The following is a 24,010-nucleotide window of genomic DNA, read 5'->3' as shown; positions in this document are numbered from 1 at the left end:
ACCAGTCTGCGTGCAGAGGTGGGAGAGGCTACAGAAGCAGATATTTGTTGTCAAAGACCAAATAGATGGAAGCATGAAAAGGATCTGGATTTCAGTTTTAGTCCAGGCTGTCCCAGAGTTGGAGGTAACCCTCGTCCTACTGCCCCCGTGAAACGGGGATGTGGTGCCCCTGCCCCACTTACCAAGGAGGGAGAAAGACAAAAGAGCTGATGAAGACAAGTACCAAGTATTAAAACATTAATGAACTCTGACAATTTCCTTGAATTTTGACAAATTGCATTTATTATGCTCTTCACAATCTCTCCTGCCTGCTGAGCTCTCAAATATTAACAAGGTAATAACAATAATCATTCTCATAAAGGGCCAAGATGGCAAAGAAATGAAGGGAGTTCACCTGGGGGACCCAACTAGCATATCAGTCCAACAGTCTCCAAACCACTCGGGTGGCAGGAAGACAGCAGCCCTCTGGGTTCTCTTTGCCCTGGACAACGAGCCTCTTCATGAGCCTCTCAGCCTTCAGACTCCTCTTTCCAGTTCAACTTTCAAACCAAACAACCAAATACACAGACTATCCCCACCCCCACAGCCCTGACTGACTCATCTTATTTCTATTCAACATGAATCTTTTATTTACTTTATTCATTTACTGTATCCTTTATTTACTGTACTTACCTGTGAATCTATCACAGTATCTCTGCAGTGTGTAATTTCTCTGATGACAGGAACTTGGCCTCTGTAATTTGTCTTTGTGTTCTCAGTACATAGCTCATTGACTGAAACCCAGCAGGTGCCTAATAAATGTTTGTGGATTGATCCAATCAGAAGGTCTCTGGGTCCTCCACAAGAGCCTCTCCAATGAACAAAGAGATTTCAGCTTGGGAGGGGGGGCTTGGTGGCCATCTAGTCTAACCCCCCCACCCCCAACACACACTAGAGAGCGTGGACCCACAAGCCGTGCTTGAGGCTCAGTGCCTCGCCAGAGGTCAGATTTGGAGCTGAATTTGACCAGGATCCAAAACTGGGGTTTCTTTGTTTTGTTTTGGGGTTTTGGGTTGACTGTTTGTTTTGGGGGTTTAGTTTTTCCCACCATGTGCAGTCACTTCTGACATTTATGTAAAGTACTTTGGAGACAAGATCTCATTCCAATCTCAAGGCAGCTCTATCATATTATTCTCTCCATTTGACAGATAAGGAAATAGCCTCAGAGAGGGTCAGGAACTTGCTCACAGACACACAGCTAGCTAGTAAGTCCCAGAGGCTGATCAGATGAGATAATGTAATAAAGAGCAAAGTTACACAGGTCATCAGCCAGGGCAGCACAAGGGAGCTATCCACTGGCTGAGCACACTTCACATCATTCTGATGGTGTGGTGCTGGGACTCTCAGGAGACCCTTCCTTATGCTCTCTCTCCTCATCTCTGTCTCCTGGTTTGCCTTTCAATCCCAATGAAAACCCCATCTTCTATGGGAAGCCTTTCCCAACCCCTCTTAATTCCAGTGTCTTCTCTCTGTCAATTCTTTCCCATTTATCCTGTGTATAGCTTGTTTATACAACTGTGTTTGCTGGTTCTTCCCCTCCCCCATCAGACTGTGAGCTCCTCAGGGGCAGAGACTTTCTTTGATCCCCAGTTGTTAGCACAGTTCCCGGCACATAGTAGGCACTTCACATTTATATTGCCTCTCTGATCGTAGAAGTTGTAGGGGATGGAGAGAGATAGATTTTCCTCAGTCACTGGTCTGAAGAGCCACTAAAAGTGGTCTAATCAGAACACCATGGTGATTAAAGGCCCTACTCTCCAGGAAGCCTTTAGCTACTTCAGGTAAAGCTGCCTAAGAAGGTAGGGAAGGAAGGAAGATCCAGAAAATACCCAAGTATCCAGAACCCAGGCTGAAGCCCACCTGAACAATGTGACAGGTGGCAACAGAATTCAGATATGCAAACATGGAAAGCTCTTTGAAATAATGATAACTCATATGTCCTCTTATGAGGCAGCTCTCACCCTCGGCCCAATCATGGACTCTTGGCCCAAACGCCATAGACAGTTCTATCCATGTTAGAGGAAAAGGACTGACTCTGGAGTCTGAGAACCTGGGTTCAAATCCTACATCTTACACTATCTGTGTGGCATTAGGCAAGGCAATTAACCTCTCTAGAGCTTCAGTCCCCTCTACTGAAAAAGAAAGGCTGGACTCAGTGGCCTCTGAGAAGCGTTCCAGCTCTATCAGATCTGGGACTCAGCGACCTCACGAGCTTCAGCTGTGGCCATTCCTTCCATACAGTCGAGGCGTCCTGAACATGCAGGGATCAGGCATTCGATAGCATTTATTAAGCACATGCTGTGTGCCGCTAAGCTAAACACTGGGAATACAAAGACAGTCCTGCCCTTGGGAAGCACGTAGGAAGATGGAGCATTTCAGGCCCAACACAGGCCTCCCTGACCTGTGTGGCCTGCCTCACCTGGACAAGTTCCCCATTGACATTTTCATGGGGGGGGGCCAGAAATCAAGGACATAGAAACAAATTTTTCCTGTTCAAATTACTCTTACTCTTATTCAAAGCTCGAGGGTGTCCCCAACACTTCCCTCCTTTAGGGAAGTGGCCGCCCTTCAGAGGGGGGAAGGGAATGTCCATCAGTGTCCATCTGAAGAAGCCAGCATCAGCACCCTCATTTCCCAATGTCTCTAGTCTGCCTTGACTGGCTCTCCCCAGTGCCTGGCTGAGCAGTGACCTCTCCAATCATGATAGACAGAAAACAGCAGCTAACCAGGAATGAAAGCTAATACTGCTGCTGGAGTCACCTCTTTATAGAATATGCAACAGTTACCACAGCAGCGATGGACAAGGTTCCTGAAAAACAAAGGCGCTCTGGAGCTTTCTGGGAAGCTGGGGTTTTCATGTAGCTGATTTCTGGACCGCCTCCAGGGAGCATGATACCCCCTCCCCTGAATCCTCACAAGCTGAGGCTGAGAGACCAGAGCTCCCCAGGCTTCATGGACAGCCAGCTCTCAGGGATGGAGCAGCTGCTACAAGTCAGGAGCTAAGGGCCACATCCTTGAGCACACCTGGAAGCGCAGGCTGGAGACACTAAGGACTCAGGTGAATGTTGCAATGACTCTAGTGGAGCAGCAGGCATGAGAGAGGAAGAGATGATGAATCAAACTGTAAACAACCTGTACTGAGCCATGTGCACCCATGTGCTCCCACCTTCCAGACAGAGAAATAATCTACAGGTTTCCTGGGACCAGACAAAGCCTCCCAAGGTTTTCACTTCTCTGAGGGTTTATGTGTGTGTTTAAGAGAAGTGAGTCTTCAAAATACTGTAGAAGATAAATGAACAACAGCATCTATTTCCCAAACACAGCTCGGGACAGTTTATGACATGCAAAGTCCTGGTAAGAGCTAGGGAGCTAAAAGACACCTTGGGTGTCATCACCCCCTCTCATTTTACAGATGAGGAAACAGGGCCAGAGAGGTGATTGGATTTGCCCAAGGTCGAACAGGTAACAACACAGGGCAGAGCTCAGGTTCAAACTCAGGGTTCAGATTCCACATCCAGGACAGGGCTTGACACCCAGAAAGGTTAATCAGTGCTTATTAATTTCCACTACAGCTCTCTGTCTAGAGAAACAGAGGCAAAAGGAGGCAGCTGTGTGCTTGAGATCCCATCATCCAAATTATTAAAGCTGCAGATGTGTAATTATGCCTGTATATGTTATTGCTATTGTGCTGCTTAGATTGCACTGTCTCTATAGTCTGGAGCTGTCGTCGGGAGGAAAAAGAGTTAACCAATGGAAGCATGAATGAATGAATGAATCTCAGAGCCCGGGCAGCTCAGCATCTAGAAGGAGAGGTTGAGGGCTGCTGTGGAGATGGTAGGTCTGGGGGCCAGGTAAGCCGCCAGCCCTGTAAAGCACTCTACGCTTCATCAGCATTCACCACCGCAGGCAGTTCATGTCAGGGAAGCCTTACAGCCAAGTTATGCCCATCCCTCCCATCTCTGCCTGACCTACTCACCCTGCCCCTTGCAGAATGGCAGCACCCTGCGCTCAGTAAACACTTCACACCGCCGCCAAGATCTGTGACAGGCTTAGACACAGGAACACCCTCTTCCACCCTCGACAAGCCACGATTTTCATGGCTACGAGGCTAGGCTGGAGGATCCAAGTCCCGGGGTTCAGTCTCACATGTCCTGCTCCCTTGCCCCAGCCAGGGTCCAAGCTCAGAGGACATAGCTCTGGGCTGAGTCACCTTCTCATCTTTAGCTGCTAACTTTCAGGCCAGCAGACACCCGGGGATCACGGAAAAGCCGGGCCTCTGTTCCTCAAAGCCCCGGACTGTCCACTCAGGGCTCTTGCTTTACATCTACTCATACAAATCAACCGTACTTGCTACGTCGGTCCCAGAGGCCAGCTAACAGATGCCTTCCTCGCACCAGCGCCCCAGGACTCCATGAGCAACTAGTCGCTACGCAGCGCCCAAAGCCCCTTTCCTCACAGCTACCATCCTCCAGGCCGGCACAGCCGCGAGCCCGGGCCCCCTGACGGCGGTTCCAACCCACCGCAGTTGGCTGGAAGCCCAGCCCGACTCAGACGGGTCTAGCTCAGCCCCATCTGACACCCCAGAGCCTTCTTTTCCGAAGGGTGTGTTCAAACAGTGAGCAATGCGCCGGGTAGGTGACACTGGAAAGAGCGGGGTTCACAAAGGGGCGCGGCGGGGGAAGGGATACAGTGATCAATAACCGGGGTGGGGAGCCTCCCACTCAGCTGGCTCCACAGGAGGGAGGAAGAGACACAGGCTACATTGTAGGCGACTGGACCTGGAAGGGGAGAGGCTGTCGGGCTCGGTTCTCTCCCTCCTTCCCTCCCTAGCTCGATGGGGTGTTTCTGCCTTGGGCAGCCACACACACACACACCACACACACACACACACACACACACACACACACACACACACACACACACACACACACACACACACACACACACACACACACACACACACACACACACACACACACACACACACACACACACACACACACACACACACACACACACACACACACACACACACACACACACACACACACGCCCTCCCGGGCACTCGCGCCCCCTCCCAGTTCCGTACCGAGCATGGAGAAGATGAAGTCCTTGGCTGTGTGTATCTCCAGGGCCCTCTGGTCGTCGTACTCTCGCTGGTCGTGCTTGGTGAATTCCTGGATGAGTTTGTTCAGCTCTTCGATGCGGGCCCCCGATCGGAAATCCAGCTCCGGGAAGGCGGGCTTGTGGCCGCCCGACCCGGAGCCCGATCCCGAGCCAGAGCCTGTCTTGCTGGCCACGGGAGCCGCCATTTTCATGCAAAATGCCCCGGAATCTCAGCGCAAGGAGCTTCACTGCCCCTGGCCCGGCCCGGCCCCTACCCCAGCACCGGCCTTCGGCCGCTCCCTGGACGTGGCGCGGGCGGCTGCAGCAGTAGCAGCAGCGGCGGCGGCGGCGGCGGCTCAACCTCAGCCTCCCTCCCGCTCGCTCCGGGCTGCCCACCGGGGCCTGAGCCGAGCTCCCGACGGGGGCTGAGCCGCGGCTTGCGCGTGTGAGCAAGCCTGTTAAGTGGGCGAGGGTCGCCCCGGCCCAGAGCCTGCCCGAGGGGATCGTGCGACTCCCCGCCTCCCGGAGCCCGGAGCCAGGCAGCGGCGGCAGCGGTAGCAGCGGCAGCGGTAGCAGCAGCAGCGGGAGTCCGGGCCCTGGCCTCGGCCGCGGCCCCAGTGTCCTCCTGACCGCCCGGCTCCTGCTCCGGGAAAGTGGAGTCTGCAGCCGGCGAAATTCACCAGCCCCGAAATCAACAAGCTGCTGCTCCTACTGGAGCTGCCGCGGCGGCTGGGGCGAGCCCAGAGCAGCCTTGGCGGCGGCGGCGGCGGCGGCAGAACCATTTAAAGAGACAGCGCACCCAGAGGCAGGACGGGGGAGGGAGGTGCCCATTCACTGCCCCGCCCTCCCGGCCTGAGACCGCGCTCCCAATCACAGCGACCCAGCCGAGCAGTGCCGCCGGGCGGACCGGGCAGCGCTCCCGGAGTCCGGCAGTGAATGGGCACCGCAGGCCGCCTCTTTCTCTGAGAATGGAGGGTGGGGGTGGGGGGCGGCTTCCTCTGTCCCAGTCTCCGGGCGGAAGCCCCAGGATGAGCCAGGGACCCCTGAGGGGCAGGAGAAACCCTGAACCTGTTGCCTTCCTCCCCAGACTCCCCCCATGCCAGTCTCCCGGACTTGGGGCTAGGAGGGCAGGACTTAGACGTGCCCCTCCGCCCGTCCGTGGAGGAGGAAGGCTGGAGAGCAGGAGTGCTGCCCCATCCCTAGCTGCCCCTGCCTTCTCCAAACAATGGCGCACGTGGGCAGGGCACTGGGCTGTTGGGGAGCCTTTGAACCTCCCCACCACCTTAGGAGGCAGATGGGCCAGCTTCCATTTTACAGAGGAAGAAACTGAGTCTCAGAGACATGAAGTGTCCCAAGCCCAGAAAGATAGTGTCTATAGTAGGTGCTTGGTAAGGATGCGCAGATTAGTTTTTGAAGGACAGGATACTATGTGTCCAAACGGGACCCCACCACACAGTCTTATGGCTCACAGTATGTGATTTGCGTAATTGTATATGATGGGTGGAAATAGGTGGATACTGACAGTTCTGCCCAAGGTTAGACCTTATGTGAGTTACAATGTATTCCACTCAGGCTTAAGGGGTGAAAATGTATCCTGGGAGGGGAGTGTACTGAAATGATTGATTCCAAGGCAGGCCGACTGAATGACTAACAAACCGTTAACTCAGTCCTGGCCCTGGACAAGAAGAACCTAAGGCATGCCTAGAGATATATATGGGACCATGTCTCTGCCCCCAGGAGCTTCTGTTCCAGGGCAGGGAATGAGTCTGGCCCAAAACAAACAATTTCAGGCAGTCTCATCGCAGGGCCATATTCTTAGATTTGGAGCTGGGAGCTACCTCAGAAGCCAACTCTAGTTCAGTCCCCTCCTTTTATAGAAGAGAAAACTGAGGCCTAGAAATGAGAAGTGACTTCTTTCCACTTCTGTGCTGCCTTGCCTTGAGAGATGGACGGAAGGGAAAGGGAGAAGGAGGCTGTATAGTAGGAAGTAGAAAGTACCTCTAGGCAAAGTGATAACACAGCTGGGAAAGGAAGCTTGGGGCCAAATCACTGAGGACCTGACCACTCCCAAATAAGAACTGTCTACTTTAAAAGATAAGCTGATTTGTCCAGGTAGAGGATGAATGTATTAATGATCACACTGAACAGCGGTGAACAATTAAGTTTTCAATGAGTGAAACACTTAAGAAAACTTGAGACAATCTTGAATCAGTCTCCAGCTGCCCTGGCCCCAGGCAAATCAGAGGATTTAAGATCAGATTTCTCAAAGCACTGTGGAGACCTACCAGGAAAGGCGATCACCAAATCAATTCAACCATCAGCAAGGATCTATTGAGTTCTCCCCAGGCGTGGAGCCCCAGACTAGCTCTGCCCCAGGGTGGCTATGGGCAGACAAAAGGAGCATACCTGAGGTAAGATAGGATGCTATCTCCTATAGGAAAGTACTGGGCCCAGGTTCAAATCCATCCAGAGGGAAAGAGTCCGTTTGCTCTCTGAACCTCAATTTCCTCATCTGTGAAATAGGAATAATACCCTTTATTCCTATCTCACAGGATTCTTATGAAGAGCAAATGAAATTTTGTGTACATAATGAACTTTGAAGATTTGAGCGCATTGTTATGTAGAAGCGGGGAGAGTCCTTGCACCACCGCCACCCAGATAGACTGCAGGCTAAACGTAGCCACCAACCAAACTGACAGGAAGAGAACAATGAAATGCTAAATCTCAGACAAAAATTCCAATTACTTTCCCCTCCCCCCACAGGAGGAGCTGTTCATCACAGATGACATTCCACCCACCCCCGTGCCTGAAATACAAAGGTAAGCTCTCTCAGGTACAGCTGCCTCTGCCTCCACCAACCCTGCACTAACCTCTCAGGTCTGAAAGGTGTTTCCTCCACTTTGCCTTGTATTTGTTTTACTTGTAGAGCTGTTGTGCTATGCTGCATTAATGAAGGTAGTTTCCTTATCAGCAAACTCTCTATACCAATGAAATCACAGATTTAGTGCCTACTCCTATCATATACATTGTTTCCTTTCAGCAAAATGTAAGCTCCTTGAGGTCAGCAATTGTTTCCTCCTCTGGCACCTGGCAAATAAGAATAATCCCATAAATAATGCTGACTTGAAATTCTCTGGGGAAAGGGGAGATGCATATGGGCTGGAATAGATAAGGGAAGAAAGTCTTTGAAGAAGGTCTTAGAAAGTCTAGAAGAATAGGTGTATTCTGGATGAGGAAGAGAGGTCATAAAGACATTCAGAGTAAGGGAACAACCTGAGAAAAGACTGATTTAAAAAAAAACACATTCAGTCAATGAAGCATTTATTCAGCATTTGGGGTATGTAGGCCATTCTGGGAGAACTAGCCCCTCTGGCGGAGGACTTCCCGGCCCTTTTCAGGGGTGCTCGTCCACCTGGGTGTCCAGCTGTCACTCATTTCTCACCTGTGGCTCCAAGAAGCTGTAGCGTTGGAATCGGCCACACCCCAGTGAAACCGGCTCAGCAGAGGAGCTACACCAGGTTGAGGGAACCAGCAGGTCTCAAACCCATCTATGAGTTGGGGGGTGCCTACCCCAATCGTGTGAAGAGTTACCCTGATGGAATGGCTGGATGAGAACAATTTGTTCCAATGGCCACAAGGACAGCTTAGAACTTGGTCAGACATGGAAGATGCCCAGGTCATCCACTGCCTCCAGGGCCATTGACTGTCATTCGGACTTTTGTCTTTCCACTGGACTTCAGTGACTCTGGAGGAAACAGTGAGGCTGACAACTGTGCAAATCTGCCCCACTTAAATCCAATTCATTCCCAAGTCAAGACAACACTCCACGATGTCACTGGTCATCTTCAAAAATGATGCATGAACATCTTATTATGTGAACACACTTATTATGTGCTCAGCACCAGCACACAAATACAGCAAGTGAAAGGTCTCCACTCACAAGAAGCTTACATTGTAACGGGAAAGAAAAGTGTGCATGCACACATGAATGTGAGTATACACACATATATGCATATACACTTACATACATATATTACTCATACATATGAATATATGCATATTGAGAACAAAAATAAAGAGGATAATGGAAATAAATACAAAATACTTCAATACAGGGTAGTTTGAGAAGGAAGCTGCTGGCCCCATTCTCTCTCTTCTTCCCCATGGCTTGAGGCATGAGCTGGTGCTGCTCATAGGTTCTCAGGATAGCTTGACTTGGGTGTTTTGGCTTCAGTTGGGTACATGATGTCATTTTCACATCCCCTGTTTCTATTTGTTTCGTGGATGTAGAAGGAATAATAATAATTCACATCTATATTGGTCCTTATGGGTACAAAGTACTTTCATATGCATTGATTTTGAGAATTAAACGAGATGTCATATCAAGGGGACCAAAGCCAAGTGCAGAGTGCTTTAGAGGTGTACAAAGGCAGGTCTAGTCATTAGCAGCAGCCGGGTCTTACTGATTTCACTTCCCCAACATCTCTCCCGTGTGTCCCCTCCACTCCAAGGCTTCCACCCGCCTCTGAAGGTCAAGCCCTGATCACCTCTCCCCTGCAGGATCAAGATGCCTGCCTGATGGGGCCCCTGCACAATGGCTCTACCATTTCTGGTCCATCTTCCACAAAGCTACCAAGCTGCTAGTCCTAACACACAGATCTGATCCTTACCCAGAAGTCTTCAGTTCCTCCCTCTAGCCTCCAGGATAAGCTGCACTGACTGCACAAAGTCCTCCACAAAATGTTCACCTCCTACCTGTTTAGTCTGATTTAACATTTGCTATACTTGGTGCTGGTGCATGAGCAGCTGGGTGGCACAGTGAATAGAACGCCAGGCCTGGAGTCAGAGAGACTTGATTTCAAATGTGACCTCAGACACTTCCTAGCTCTGTGACCCTGGACAAGTCACTTAACCCTCTTTGTCTCAGTTCCTCATCTGTAAAATGAGATGGAGGTGGAAATGGCAAAGCACTCCAGCATCTTTACCAAGAAAAGCTCAAATCGGGCTCATGAAGAGTTGGATACGACATAAATCACTCAAAACCAACAATACTAAGTGATGATGATGAAAGCTAACAGTACCATTGTACTTGAAGGTTTGCAAAACACTTTACATATGTTTTCATATTATCTGCCCAATAACCCTATATAAGGTAGGTGTTACTATTCCCATTTTTCAGATGAAGAAATTGAGGCTAAGAGGTTAGTGACTTGTCCAAGGTAACACAGTTAGTATCTGATGCAGCCTGCAAACTCAGAGCCCCCATACTCCACATCTGACTTTCTATCCTCTGCTAGCCGCTTTGCTTCCCCAGTCAAACTGGTCTGCACCTCATTGCCTCCCTAGAGTGACATTCCAACAACCACACCCAAACCCACACCTATGTGTAATCTTTCCTCACCTCTCTGGGCATTTTTTTTTTTTGGTGAGGCAGTTGGGGTTAAGTGACTTGGCAGAGTCACACAGCTAGTGAGTGTTATGTGTCTGAGGCCAGATTTGAACTCAGATCCTCCAGACTCCAAGGCTGGTGCTCTATCCACTATGCAGCCTAGCTGCCCCTTCTCTCAGCTTCTTAAAGCCCCACCTTCCTTCTTCCTGCATAAGGCTTTGCTTGCACCCCAAGAAATGAGCACCCTCGATATACATTTAGTATTGAATTCTCTGGGCTCTTAGAAGGCCCTTCCCACCAGGAGAATGAAAGCTCCCAAAATTCAGGGATTGTTTCATCTTTGTACCCACAGAGAGTGTCACCCCAAGTAGGTTCTTAACTAGTTTTTGTTGAGTTATGATTGTTGACTACAAGAGGCTGTGGAATTACAAATTTTATATTAATCTATGTGATATGTGTAATGGATATACTGATAACTTAGAATTCTGAAGAATTGCCTTTTCCAGCTCGTGAGTCAGAGCTCACAATGTAGCTTGAAATGATCGATCAAATTTTGACAGGGCTCACAATCACTGGCGTCCTTGTGCCCGCAGACCTGAAGTGAAGCAAGTCAAAGGCTGTAGAACCTGTTCCCATCCCAGAACTCTGGTCTGTGACCCACTAAGTAATGACCCCCAAAGATTTGAACAATGCCGTTCCCACAGAACCTCAGGAGGCCTATGCCGTAGTATTGTGGGGTTTGTGGGCTGGTTGTGGGAAACCACCCCGGCCCTGGGAAGGATTGTCTGTAATCCACCTTCCTCTCTCCCTTCCCATTGTGATTTATGTATATAATCTCTGCTTTCTGGTGGAATTCTGATTAGGAGAATTCCTGATTTGCAAATCTGTTCCTCATAATGAAACTAATTAATTAAAGGCTACCTGATTAGTGGCACTGTGTCTCTGGCCTGCTGTTTCCTCATTCTCAGGTTAGAGACTGGTTCAGTAAAATCCTATTAACAAGGCTGCTAAGTGGCAGAGTGGACAGAGTGCTTCAGAGGCTTAGCTGTGTGACCCTGGGCTAGTCACTTAGCCTCTCAGCCTTAGTTTCCTCATCTATAAATGGGGTTAACAATAGCATACACCTCACTGGGTTGTTGAGAGGATCAAGTGAGGAGATATTTGTAAGGTGCTCCATAAACCTTAAAGAAAGATGTCAATAGTCATTACTATTCTTTAAACGCATTGAAGCCCCAGGGCATAGTAAGGAGACAGCCTTGTACTTCCTAAGCAAATCTGTTGAGCTCACTTTGAAACCTAGTGCTTTTTAAGTAACACTGTTCAAAGAAGGTAGAACAAGTGTTATAAACTCCATTTTGCAGTTGAGCAAAGTGAGACAGCCAGTAAGTTCTGGAAGTGGACCTTTATACCAGGTCTTCTGCTAAAAAAAAAAAGTTTTTTTGTTTTTTTTTGGTTTTTTTGTTTTGTTTTTCTGCCATATGAAGCTACCTCTCTGAGGGGTGGGAGAAGGGAAAGGAGGATGGTCAGTCTTTGAGTTCTGGAGAAAAAAGACATTTCTGCTTAAAAAATAAATAGGTGGCATTATAGTCTGCCATGCAAGTAAGACTTTACATGATGCCTTCAGTCTGTAGAACTTCTCTACTGGACTCAAAGAGTCTGATAGGTTTTAGAAATGTTTTCCTATTTTGAATATTATATCCCATCACATCATGCTAGGAAGCCTTTGGAAAAAGCCATCACAGCATCAGGAAAGATCTCTTCCTTAAAAGTCTGGCAGGGAAGGAGCACCTGGGGTCTGGGATTCAAATGCAAATGGCGGGAGGGGAGAGCCAAAATCAGCATTAAAAATAGCAAGAGATGGAACCACATGATGGATTAACGAAATCAGATCTTGAACAACGATTCTCTGAGCCTGGTGGCAGCACTGGGTGTCTTGGAAAGATGAAGTTTGCTATAGACTCATACTGACAAAAGCAAGTGGCCCAATTCTCTCACAATTTGGAAAGTTCAGATCTAACCTTGCCCCTGTCCAATCCATCGTTGACATAGCTCCTAAATGGAGAGTGCTGATACCGTGTCACTCACCTGCTCAAATGCCCCACTAACTCCCTATGGCCTTTAGGGTAAAAGGGAAAATACTCAGGCTGGCATTTAAAGTCCTTTTACAGCTTGGTTCCAATCTCACTCTCCAGAGTAATCTGAAGTAAATCTACTCCCTCAGACCCTCCCCAAACACACTCTTAACTGGCCAATTTCCTATTCCCTGTAGTGCTTGGTCTCCTATCTCAGAAGCTTTTCACTCCCTCTCTCCTGATGCCTTGGCCAACAGATCTCCTTTGATTCTCCTAATTCTTCTTGCCCCCTGCCCACCATCCAGAAATTGTCTCACATTCACTTGTTTATATTTTGTGTTTTCTGGCCTATGTGCATTCCTTTTCCATCTGTATTATAAGCTCCTTACAGGTCTGGGCTATTTTCATTTCTGTCTTTGTATAACCCAGTGTATGGCAGAAAATAAATTTCACAGAGTCGGATTAAATTAGAAAAGCAGATACAGGAAGGACACAGAGGACCTGACTGAGTAGGTACCAGTCTCATAATAAGAGTTCCATTGTTCTCTGAATCATCTGAGGACCAGAAAGTCTATATGTGTGTGTGTGTCCGTCTGTCTGTCTGTCTGTGGGTCTGTGTGTGTGTATGTGTGTCTGTGTGTGTGTGTGTGTCTGTCTGTCTGTGGGTCTGTGGGTCTGTGTGTGTGTGTGTGTGTGTGTGTGTGTGTGTGCATCTGTCTGTAGGTCTGTATGTATGTGTCTGTCTGTGGGTCTGTCTGTGTGTGTCTGTGTGTCTTTGTCTAGTTATGTGTGTGTCAGTGTATGTGTAGGGGTAATACAAAGAGTTCTGGGGCAAAGCAATTCAAGGAACTGAGAAAATCTGGGAATGCCTCTTTTAGGAGGCACTTGAGCTGAGCCCCAAAGGGATCCACATTTTCCTAGAGGCCAAAATGAAACAGCAAAGAAAGCATCCTGGCACGGGGAACAGTCGATGTAAAACAGAGCAGTGAGAGACAGAATGATGGATTCTGGAAACTTCAGATAGGCCGAGTTGCCTGGAATGTAGACAGCACATAAGGGGCATTTGCAGCTAGAAGGGACCTGAGAGAATGTTTCATCCAGTCCCCCTCCCCCTGTTATAGCTGAGGAAACTGAGGCCCAGGAAGGGAGCTGACTGGGATCTTTTGACCCTCCATTCAAGGCCCCTTTACTCTTGCCATGCAGCCTCCCCAAGGGGGAATCACCCCCCCACCCCACCAATGAGTTATTTCTGAGATTATAAGTTTCGTGGTTGCAGAAACAAAGGCTGAGTGCTGAAGTCCACCTAACATAATAGGCTGGACTACAAAGCCAGGCCTTCTGACTCCAAATCTGCTATCTCTCATTCTGAGAAAGACTTTCCAAAGAAGGCTCTGAAAAGGAAAGTGTAACATAACAAACACCATAATAATAAGGTTGAGACTTTTTTTTTAAATGACTGATTTTGTTTTGTTTTGTTTTGTTGTTTTCTCTGCAACAGTCATGCCCCATGTCAGTGGCAGTTTCCAGAGCTCTCAGCCCAGATGGTAAGGGGTCAGACAACTGGTCAGAAGGAGATTACAGGGGTCCCTTTGCTGGCACCAGGGTAATGACTCTGCCCATTACATTGCCCATACTTGGATCTGGGCTGTAATCTTGGGTCTCAGTCCCAGGGCCAGGAAGAGCGCTAGCACACCAGAATTTGCAGCCACAGAGGAGCTGGGGCCCTGATCACGTCTCCAGGGTTGAAAAGAGTACTTGTGGTCTCTTATAAACCAGGTCACAGGCCAGGAATGTACTACACACACCTCTCCTTAGAGCATACCAACTTGGAAAAACCAAAAACTTTCAAGTCCCCAGAATTGTCTCTTTTACAAAAAAAAAACAAAACTGAAACTTGGGACAGTGCCCTCTCCACTCTGGAAGCAGAGCCCCACATTAGCATAAAGTTAGAAGTCAAGAATGGGGATAGAAAAATGAACAAACAGCAGAAAAAGATCATGACTATAGAAAGTTACTCTGGTGACAGGGAAGCTCAAAATACAAACTCAGAAGAAGATAATAAAACCAAAACTGCTCAAAGAAAAATATGAATTGGTCTCTGACCATGGAAGCACTCAAAAAGGATCTTTTAAATCAAATAAAAGAGGTAGAGGAAAAAATGTGAAGAGAAATGAAAGTGATGCAAGAAAATCATTAAAAAAAGAGTCAACAGCTTGGTAAAGAAGGCACAAAAAATACTGAAGAAAATAGCACCCTGAAAAACAGAATTAGCCAAGTGGTAAAAGACCCACACAAAAAAATTCCAATGAACAGAAGAATGCCTTGAAGAGCAGAATTGGTCAAATGGGAAAAGATGTGCAAAAATTCACTGAAGAAAAGGACTCTAAAAAGTAGAACTGCCCAAATGAAAAAGGAAGTACAAAAGCTAAGTGAAGAAAATACTTCCTTAAACATTAGAATTCCACAAGTGGAAGCTAGTGACTTCATGAGACATCAAGAAACAATAAAACAAAATCAAAAGAAGAAAAGATGAAATACCTCATTGGAAAACAATTCACTGGGAAATAGATCCAGGAGAGATAATTTAAGAATTATTAGACTACCTGAAAGCCATGATTAAAAAAAAAGAGCCTAGACTTCATCTTTCAAGAAATTATCAAGGAAAACTGCCCTGATATTCTAGAATCAAAGGGTAAAATAGCAAATAAAAGAATCCACTGATCACCTCCTGAGAAAGATCTCATCTCCCAGGAATATTATAGCCATATTCCAGAGCTCCCAAGTCAAGGAAAAGGCAGCCAGAAAAACAATTCAAATATCATGGAGCCACAGACAGGATAACACAAGATTTAGCATTTTCTACATTAAAGGATCAAAGGTCTTTGAATATGGTATTCTAGAGGGCAAAGGAGCTAGGATTAACAACCAAGAATCACCTACCCAGCAAAACTGAGTACAGTCCTTCAGGGAAAAATAGGCATTCAATGAAACAGAGGACTTTCAAGCATTCTTGATGAAAAGACCAGAGCTGAATAGAAAATTTGACTTTCAAATACAAGACTCAAAAAAAGCATAAAAAGGTAAACAGGAAAGAGAAATCATAAGAGAGTCAGTATGGTTAAACTTTTATATTCCTACATGAGAAAATGATACTTGTAACTCCAAAAAAGTTTCTCATTACTAGAGTAGTTAGAAGGAGTATACGTTGGCAGATGGCATGGGTGTGAGTTGAATATGATAGGATGATTATCTAAAAACCAAAGGGATGAGAAAGAGGAATACACTGGGAGAAGGGGAAAGGGAGAGGTAGAATGGGGTAAATTAACTGACATAAAAGAAGCATAAAAGTTTTTACTGTGGAGGGGGAAATGGGGGAAGTAGGAGGAGCACGTGAATCTTAATCTCATTGAGATTGGCTCAAAGAAGGAATACCATACACATTTGGTTGGATATAAAAATAGGAGAGGAAGAGGATAAGAGAAGGAGTGGAGTTAGAAGGGAGGGTGGATTGGGGGAGATTAAAGTCAGAAGCAAAACTCTTTTGAGAATGGACAGGGTAAAAGGAGAGTGAGAGAAGCATAAACGGGAAAGATGGGATGGAGGGAAATGCATATTTAGTAATCATAACTATGAAAATAATTACAGCAAGTTTCTTGGATAAAGACCTCATTTCACAAATTTATAGAGAACTGAGATGAATTTATAGAAATAAGAGCCATTCTCCAATTGATAAATGATCAAAGGATATGAGCAGGCAGTGTTCAGATGAAGTAATCAAAGCTATCTATAGTCATATGAAAAAAAAATTTCCAAATCACTATTGATTAGAGTAATGCAAATTACAACAATTCTGAGCTACAAGCCCACACCTATCAGATTGGCTAATTATGACAGAAAAGAAAAATGATAAGAGTTGGAGGTGATGTGGGAAAATTGAGAAACATGCACTGTTGGCAAAGTTGTATACTGATTCAGTGATTCTATTGATCAATTTGGAACTATACCCAAAGGGCTATAAAACCATGCATACCTTTTGAATCAGCAATACTATTCTAAGGTCTATATCCCAAAGAGATTTTAAAAAAGGAAAGGGACCTACAGATACAAAAAATATTTACAGCAGCTTTGTGTCTCTCTGTGTTGGCAAAGAATTGGAAATTGAGGGGATGCCCATCAATTGGGGAATGGCTGAATGAAGTTGTTGTATATCATTGTGATAGAATACTATTGTGCTACAAGAAACAATGAGCAGGATGTTCTCAGAAAAACCTGGAAAGACTTACATGAGCTGATGATGGGTGAAGTGAACAGATCCAGGAGAATATTGCACGTAATAACAGCAACATTGTGTGATGACCAACTTTGATAGGTTTAGCTCTTCTCAGCAATATAGTGATCTAATTCCAAAAGACTTGTGACAGAAAATGCTATCCACATCCAGAGAAAGAACTGTGGAATCTGAATGCAGATAGAATTATACTATTTTCTCTTTTTCTGTTTGTTTGTTTTTTCTTTCTTGTGGTTTTTCCCTTTTGTTCTGATTCTTCTTTTACAACATGACTAATATGGGAACATGTTTAATATGATTGTACATGTATAGCCTATATCAGATTGTAGGCTGTTTTGGGGAGAGGGGAGGGAACGAAGTGGGGGAAAATTTGGAACTCACAATCTTTTAAAAGTGAATGTTGAAAACTAAAAATAAGTAAATAAATAAAATTTTAAAAGTTACATCAACTGATGCAAAATGAAATGGGTAGAACCAGGAGAACCTTGTATATAATAACAGCAATATTGTATGATGATCAACTATGAATGACTTAGCTATTCTCAGCAATACAGTGATCCAAGACAATTCTGAAGGATTGACGATGAAAAATGCTATCTGTCTTAAGAGAAAGAACTGATGGAGTCTGAATGCAGATCAAAGCATGCTTTTTCCTCTACTTCCTTTATTTTTCTTGTTTATTTTCTGTTTTCTTTCACAACATGACTAATGTAGAAATTTAAAACAATTTAATTTAATTTGAAAAACCAGTCATGGCCCCAAAGAAGGCCCTGTCTCCTGTGCTGAGAGACTGGGGACACTGAGCTCCTGGCCAAAGCTTCCTTTAATGGACACTTTAGAGCCCAGGAAGAGGTGGCTTGAGTGAGGGCAATGCTGGCTGATGACATGCTGCCCCAATCTCATCTGCTAATCCCACTGCTTCCTCTTGATGTGTCCAAGCCAAAAATAAATCCCTGCAAACTTCTTGCTTGTCTCCCTGTTGTGAAAAAATATGTCAAACAAATCTGCTGCCTGTGCCCAATTGCTTCAATATGAAGAGGGTTGTTTCCATCAGTGACTACTCTAGTCTGCACACTGAGGAGCCCCCAAAGCCTTTTCTTGGCAAAGAGACATCCATCATCCCAAAGGGGAAAGTGGACTTAAGAATGCATTTGAGGCATAAGAATGTTCTCACTGTCTCCTAGCCTCTGGGGGCTAGAAAGCTGGCAGTGTTCCCCTGGAAGGCCCTTAGCATCTAAAAGCTAGTGGATGGGGATAGGGTGGGGATGGGAAAGGGCACAGAAAGGATGCTCAGGCTCCAGAAGTCTTCCTCCCCACTGCCCAAATGGGGACAAAGGGCCCAAAGTCAAAATAGGAGATTCTAGGATTTATTTACAAGATGCTATAAATGAGTCAAACAGTACTTCAAGGCCCTGGAATGGAAGGAGCGTGCTCACTGTTCTGGGGCCCAGGTGCAGGGTGAATGAATTTATGGGAGAAATGAGGCCTATAAATCACTGGGTTAAGAGGACCAGAATACTAGTAAAATACCCCAGGCCACATGAGTTCCAACGAGCCCAAGAGGGAAGGGTGTCCAGGGTCTGTCTTGGATGTGTGTGGAATGGTCCTTGGGCTTTTCAGAAGAAAAGTGATTCATTAAGCCTAGTCAATAATGTTGATAATATTAACATCCCCAGTGGTACAGGAGGAAGGGGCCAGGTGCAGAACCCAGGAGATGAGCACGGAGGGAAGAAAACCACTGAGATCTGCCAGTCCAGCCTTCTCAGCTTGCACCCAATGACCCCAGGGTCAAGTTCAGCAAGGTCATGGGACCTTTCCAACAACACATACCTACCTTATTGGTCTGATTAGGAGACATTCCCCTCCCAAAAAAAACTAACTTGTATAAAATGTAACTGCAGTCACAACTGTGTTTACTTAATTTTAATCATCATTGCCCTCTTAAAGAATCAATGTAATATAGTGGACAGAAGGATATATGTGGACTCAGGAAAGACCTGAATTCCACTCCCCACTCTGATACTTATGAAGTGGCCTTGGGTAAGTCACTTAACCTAGGTCCAGATACTGAGTTTCCTTATCTATAAAATAGAGATAAAGGACCTTCCTCTGTGAGACAAGAGATTATGCACACAAAGGCTTTTGTAAACCTCAAGGTGCTATATGAATGGCAGATATTACAAAATATGAATGATAATAACTCATATTTAGATAACCCTTTAAGGTTCTATGAGGTACTTTGCTCACATTACCTCATCTGCCCTGCCCCCCCAAAAAGAAAAAAAAAAACAACCCAGTGATCAAGGTTCTACAGATATTATTATCTGTATTTGTCAGATGGGGAAACTGAGACTCAAAAGAGTGACGAGTCAGGATTAGATCTCATGTTTCCTAGACCAGCATTACTGGCACTGTGCCATGCTGCCTGCCCATTTAGGAATATAGGAGAGTTATATGTGCCCACACCTACATCTCAAAACTTGTGAATTCACATGGCTCAGTAACATATCTATTCAAAAGTTTCTGCTCACCACCACCTTGGTGCCAGGAAGATCTGAGGGCTTCCATGAGACTGGTGATTACAGTTAAAAATAAAACAAAGTGACTGTGTGGTCATATAAACACCATAGTGTATTATTCACAACAATGATTTTTTTTAAAAAAATATAGATGTCATGGCTTCATTTAGAAATAGCTAAGCAAGTGTTTGGTTCTCAGTTCCAATACCAGCAATCCTCTCAAGCTCAGAACAAGAACTTTACTTCATTTCAATTCAACAAACATTTATTCAGCCACCACTAAGTGCAAGGCACTGGAGATGCAAGGATCTCTAAGGGACTTTCTCATTCAAAATCCTATAACCCAATTAAGAGAGTAAAATAAAAACCACAGAGTTCCCGACCTAGAGGAGTGTATGTGTCTGTATGTGTATATGTGTGTCTATATGTATATAGGTATGTATTTTATATATATATATGTGTGTGTGTGTGTGTGTGTGTGTGTGTGTGTGTGTGTGTGTAGGTGTGTATATGTGTCTGTATGTATATATATATGTGTGTGTGTGTGTGTGTAGGTATGTATATGTGTCTGTATGTATATAGATATGTATATGTGTATATATGTAGGTATGTATGTATGTATACATACATCAATATGTGTATATGCATATATTTGTGTGCATACATCTGCATATACATGGAGAAGCTTGGGAGACAGGGTAGTATATTGAAAAGAGAAGCTCTGAGTTCAAATCCTCATTCCTCTTTTTACTCATTGTGTGACTTTGGACAGGAGTGTATACAGTGTTGAGGGAGGCCCAGGGTGTTCCAACCAGACCCTCTAGTGTGTGGATGCTTATCCACCTTTGGTATCTGCCTGGCACTCAGCTCTCACCTGCAGCTCCAAGAAGCATGTGCAGTGGCCATACCCTGATAAAACCATCTCAGCAGACAGGCTAAACCAGGTTGAAGGTAATCCCCAGGCCTAAAACCCATCAGTGAAGTTAGGGGGTATCTACTTCATTCCTGTAAAGACTTCCTCAAGCAGAATGGGAGGATGAGAACAATTTGTTCCAAAGGCCATGTAAGTCACTGAAGTGGGCATCATAGAGAGCTTGGAACTTGGTCAGACATTGAAGACGCTAAGGTCATCCACGCATCCCAGGACATCACCAGTCATCCTGATTCTTTTCTTGCCACTGGACTTTGATGACTGTAGAAGAGAGAGTAAGACTGATGATTTTGTGAAGCTGTGCCTCATTTCAATCCAATTCACTCATGAGTCAAAATATCACTTGTGAAGTCATTGGTCTTCTTTGAAACAAAGGACAAACAGCTTTGGACAAGTCATTTCCTTTCTCTGGGCCTCAGTTTCCTTATATGTAAAAGAAAGGGATTTTAAACAAGATGATTTAATAAGGTTCTTTTCAAGTATAAAGATGAGGCTCCATTAATTATCCCACCACACCAAAAGCAATTACCTTTGTTGGGTAAGAAAGAATACTTCTGTCTTCAATCAATCAATGAAAACCAGATGTGATGAGAACACCTGCATCTCTTTGAATTAATCAATACCGTTTTATAAGAAACCCGGAACCTGTATAAAAGCAAAGAGAAACCTTAGACCCGGGAAAAAAAAGAGCTGAGGGGATTATTCAGAGCTTAGAAATGAACTGGCAGCCCCAAAGCCCCCAGGGAAAAGAGAAGAAAAGAAGTCAGACAGAGCTGTTGCAGAAAAGGGAGATAGCAGCTCCATAGGAATCTCAGAAGAGAAATCTGGGCTGATGCTGCTAGTGCAGCCATCTACTCACGGACTCGAGAACGTATGTTATTTTCCCTAATTCCTCCTCCCATTGCCTATCCATAGGCACTAGGCAACAGTCTGTTCCTTTGTTGTTGTTCAGTTGTTTCACTTGTGTCTGACACTTTGTGACCTCATTTGGGGATTTCTTGGCAGATATTGGAGTGCTTTGCTATTTACTTCTCCAACTCATTTTACAGATGAGGAAACTGAGGCAAACAACGTTAAGTAACTTTCCCAGGGCCACACAGATAGTAAATGTCTGAAATGTTTGAACTCAGGAAGATGAGTCTTTCTGACTCCCAGCATGACCCTCTATTCACTGTGCCACCTAACCTCCCTAGTTATTTTGTTACCCAAATAATTTTAACAACATAGTTTTTTTTCTCCCTTCAACCACAAAGAATCCAAAGGTTAACTAGAATAAATATAGATTTAAATTTAAGCAGAGATACCAACTTCTGCTTAAATGTTTGGAAATATTCTGCCTGGGGGCTCAGAGCTATTGTGATTGAACTCAATTTTTTTTTGTCTAAAATGAACTCTCTTTAGCCAAAATAGTCATACCTGCCAACCATTGGTGTCCCTCAAGACTCTATCCTGGGCTCTCTTTTCTTTTTTCTCTCTACTATTTCATGAGATGCTCTCATCAGTTCTGATGGATTCAATTACAATCTCTAAATCTCTCCAACCGCTTATTGAACATCTCAAACTGGATTTCCCATAGAAATCTTAAATTTAGCATGTACACAACTGAATTCAAAACCTTTCTACTCCAAACCCTATAATCTTCCAAACTTCCTTATTGTTTTCAAGGATACTATCATCCTCCCAGTCACCCAGGCTCATAACTGAGGTGTCATCCTCAACTCCTCCCTCTCTCACCTCCCCCCTCCCATCCAGTTTGTTGCCAAGTCCTGTTCATTTTACCTTCATAAGGGAATTTCTAATATATTTTGCCTTCTCTCCTCTGAGTGACACTGCCGTTATCCTGGTGCAGGACCTCATCACCTCACCCCTGGAGTATGGCAATAGCCTCCAGGTTGGTCTCTCTACTCAGCTGTCAAATGGATCTTCCTAAAGGGCAAGTCTCACTATGTCACCTCCCTATTGAAATTCCAGTGGCTCCCTATTACCACAAGTATAAAATATACAAGTATCTGTCATTTAAAGCTCTTAAAAACCTGGCTTCTTTCTGCCTTTCCACTCTTCTTACACCTCACACCTCTCTTCATACTCTACAATGCAGTGACATTGACTTCTTTGCTATTCCTTGCATGTGATACTCCATTTCTGACTCTGCACATTCACCATCTGTCCCTCATGCCTGGAATTCATTCCCTCACTTCCACTTCTTAGACTCCTCAAGTGCCTTTGAAGTTTCATTCCATTACCACCAGTGACATTAAAGTCTTTCCTGGTTACTCTCCACCTCACCCAGCTTCTGTGCCCCACCCCACCAATGGCTTTGCATTTATCTCATGAACATCTTGTATGCCCTTTTACACATGCATGAAGTCTCCCCCAGTAGAATAGAAGCCTGTTGTCTTCATGGACCCAAAATTTCAGAGTCCCTGGGATACAGTAAATTCTTTTGTTTTGTTTTTTAATTGTATTAATTTATTTTGATTTATCAACAATCACTTCCATATGCTTTTGAGTTGAAATTTTTTCTCCCCCTTCCTCCTCCCCATCCTCCCCAAGAGGGCGCACAATCTGATATATGCTTTACATTTACATTCCTATTAAACATATTTTCACATTGGTGAAGTTGTAAGTAAAAATTAAAACCAATAAGAGGAATCATCAGAAAGATGAAGGTTACAGTAAATTCTTACCAAATATCTATTAGTTGAGTAATGATCTCTCTCCCTCCCCCAGCACCTAGGACTGTGTTCCACACGTGAAGCTAGGTGACAAAGTAGATAGGGTATTGAACTTGGACCCAAGAACACCTAGGTTCAGATGTTTCCTCTGATACTAGCAGTGGTCACTTAACCTGTAAGAGCCTCACTTTCCCTATTTGTGAAATGGGTATACTAATACTTGCAATACTATTAAGAGTTTCAGATGAGATGATGTATGTAAAACACTTTGCCACTTTTAAAGCACAATGAAAATATTTATTTCTATTTATATGTATTTGTTGAAAGGTGAAGTGACTGGCCTGATTTCACATGGAAGGGCCACATTGACCCTGAAGTCTGAAACTCAGAGTGCACATTTAGGGTCTCTGAGCTCATGACATTTTCTTCCAGAACAGTGAGTGTAGAAGTCAATAGACATTGTGTGTTCATTGCTAAGAAAATAACACCATGCTTCATCTCTATTGTTTCAGTTTAATCATCTTTGAAAAATAATGTTATTCCTCAATAAAAAAAAGAAGTTTATTAGGCCCTTACTTCCAATGAAAGTAGAAGTATCAACTCCAGAAACAAGATGCTGGGGAATTTCTTTCTCATAAAATTAAAACCGGATTGGTTTTATGACTCAGCCATGGGCATTTGCCCAGCCAAGGGGATAAGGTGCCCAGAGGAAATCTGTTCAGCAGCCCCCAGGCTCCCCAGAAGGGCAGGCTCCTCCCAGCTGCTTGTTTGGGGAGTGCGCCTATGCCTTCTCTGTTTCTATTGTGATTCTGCTCTGCCTTCCGATCACCCAGGCCTCTCTCTTCCTCAGCAGATTTTGTGGAAAGGCTGGTGTTTCAGCAAGTGGGTCCCAAATGGGCTTGACCTAGGCTTAGCCCTCCAGCCCTCTAGCCTCTCCCTCCCTGAAATCTCCTGAATCATCACTCTGTCTGCTTAAGCTCACAAGCCTGTC

The 24,010-nt window shown here is 45.2% G+C and overlaps 1 protein-coding gene across 1 annotated transcript in view; it reads right to left on the bottom strand.

Moving 5' to 3' along the window:
• The window catches only part of MB21D2 (Mab-21 domain containing 2), a 106,308-nt gene extending 100,390 nt beyond the window's left edge, over positions 1-5,918 (bottom strand). Inside the window, exon 1 of the mRNA XM_020964747.2 lies at positions 5,129-5,918. Coding sequence (XP_020820406.1) covers positions 5,129-5,357 — 229 coding nt within the window. The 5' untranslated portion in view covers positions 5,358-5,918. The remainder of the gene's footprint in view (positions 1-5,128) is intronic.
• Positions 5,919-24,010: the final 18,092 nt, after the last annotated feature.

The sequence above is a fragment of the Phascolarctos cinereus genome, unplaced genomic scaffold, assembly GCF_003287225.1.
Source record: "Phascolarctos cinereus isolate Bilbo 61053 unplaced genomic scaffold, phaCin_HiC Scaffold_7;HRSCAF=346, whole genome shotgun sequence".
Classification (NCBI taxonomy): domain Eukaryota; kingdom Metazoa; phylum Chordata; class Mammalia; order Diprotodontia; family Phascolarctidae; genus Phascolarctos; species Phascolarctos cinereus.
Note: the sequence above shows the minus strand (reverse complement) of the source record. Positions and strands in the feature narration are given on the sequence as shown.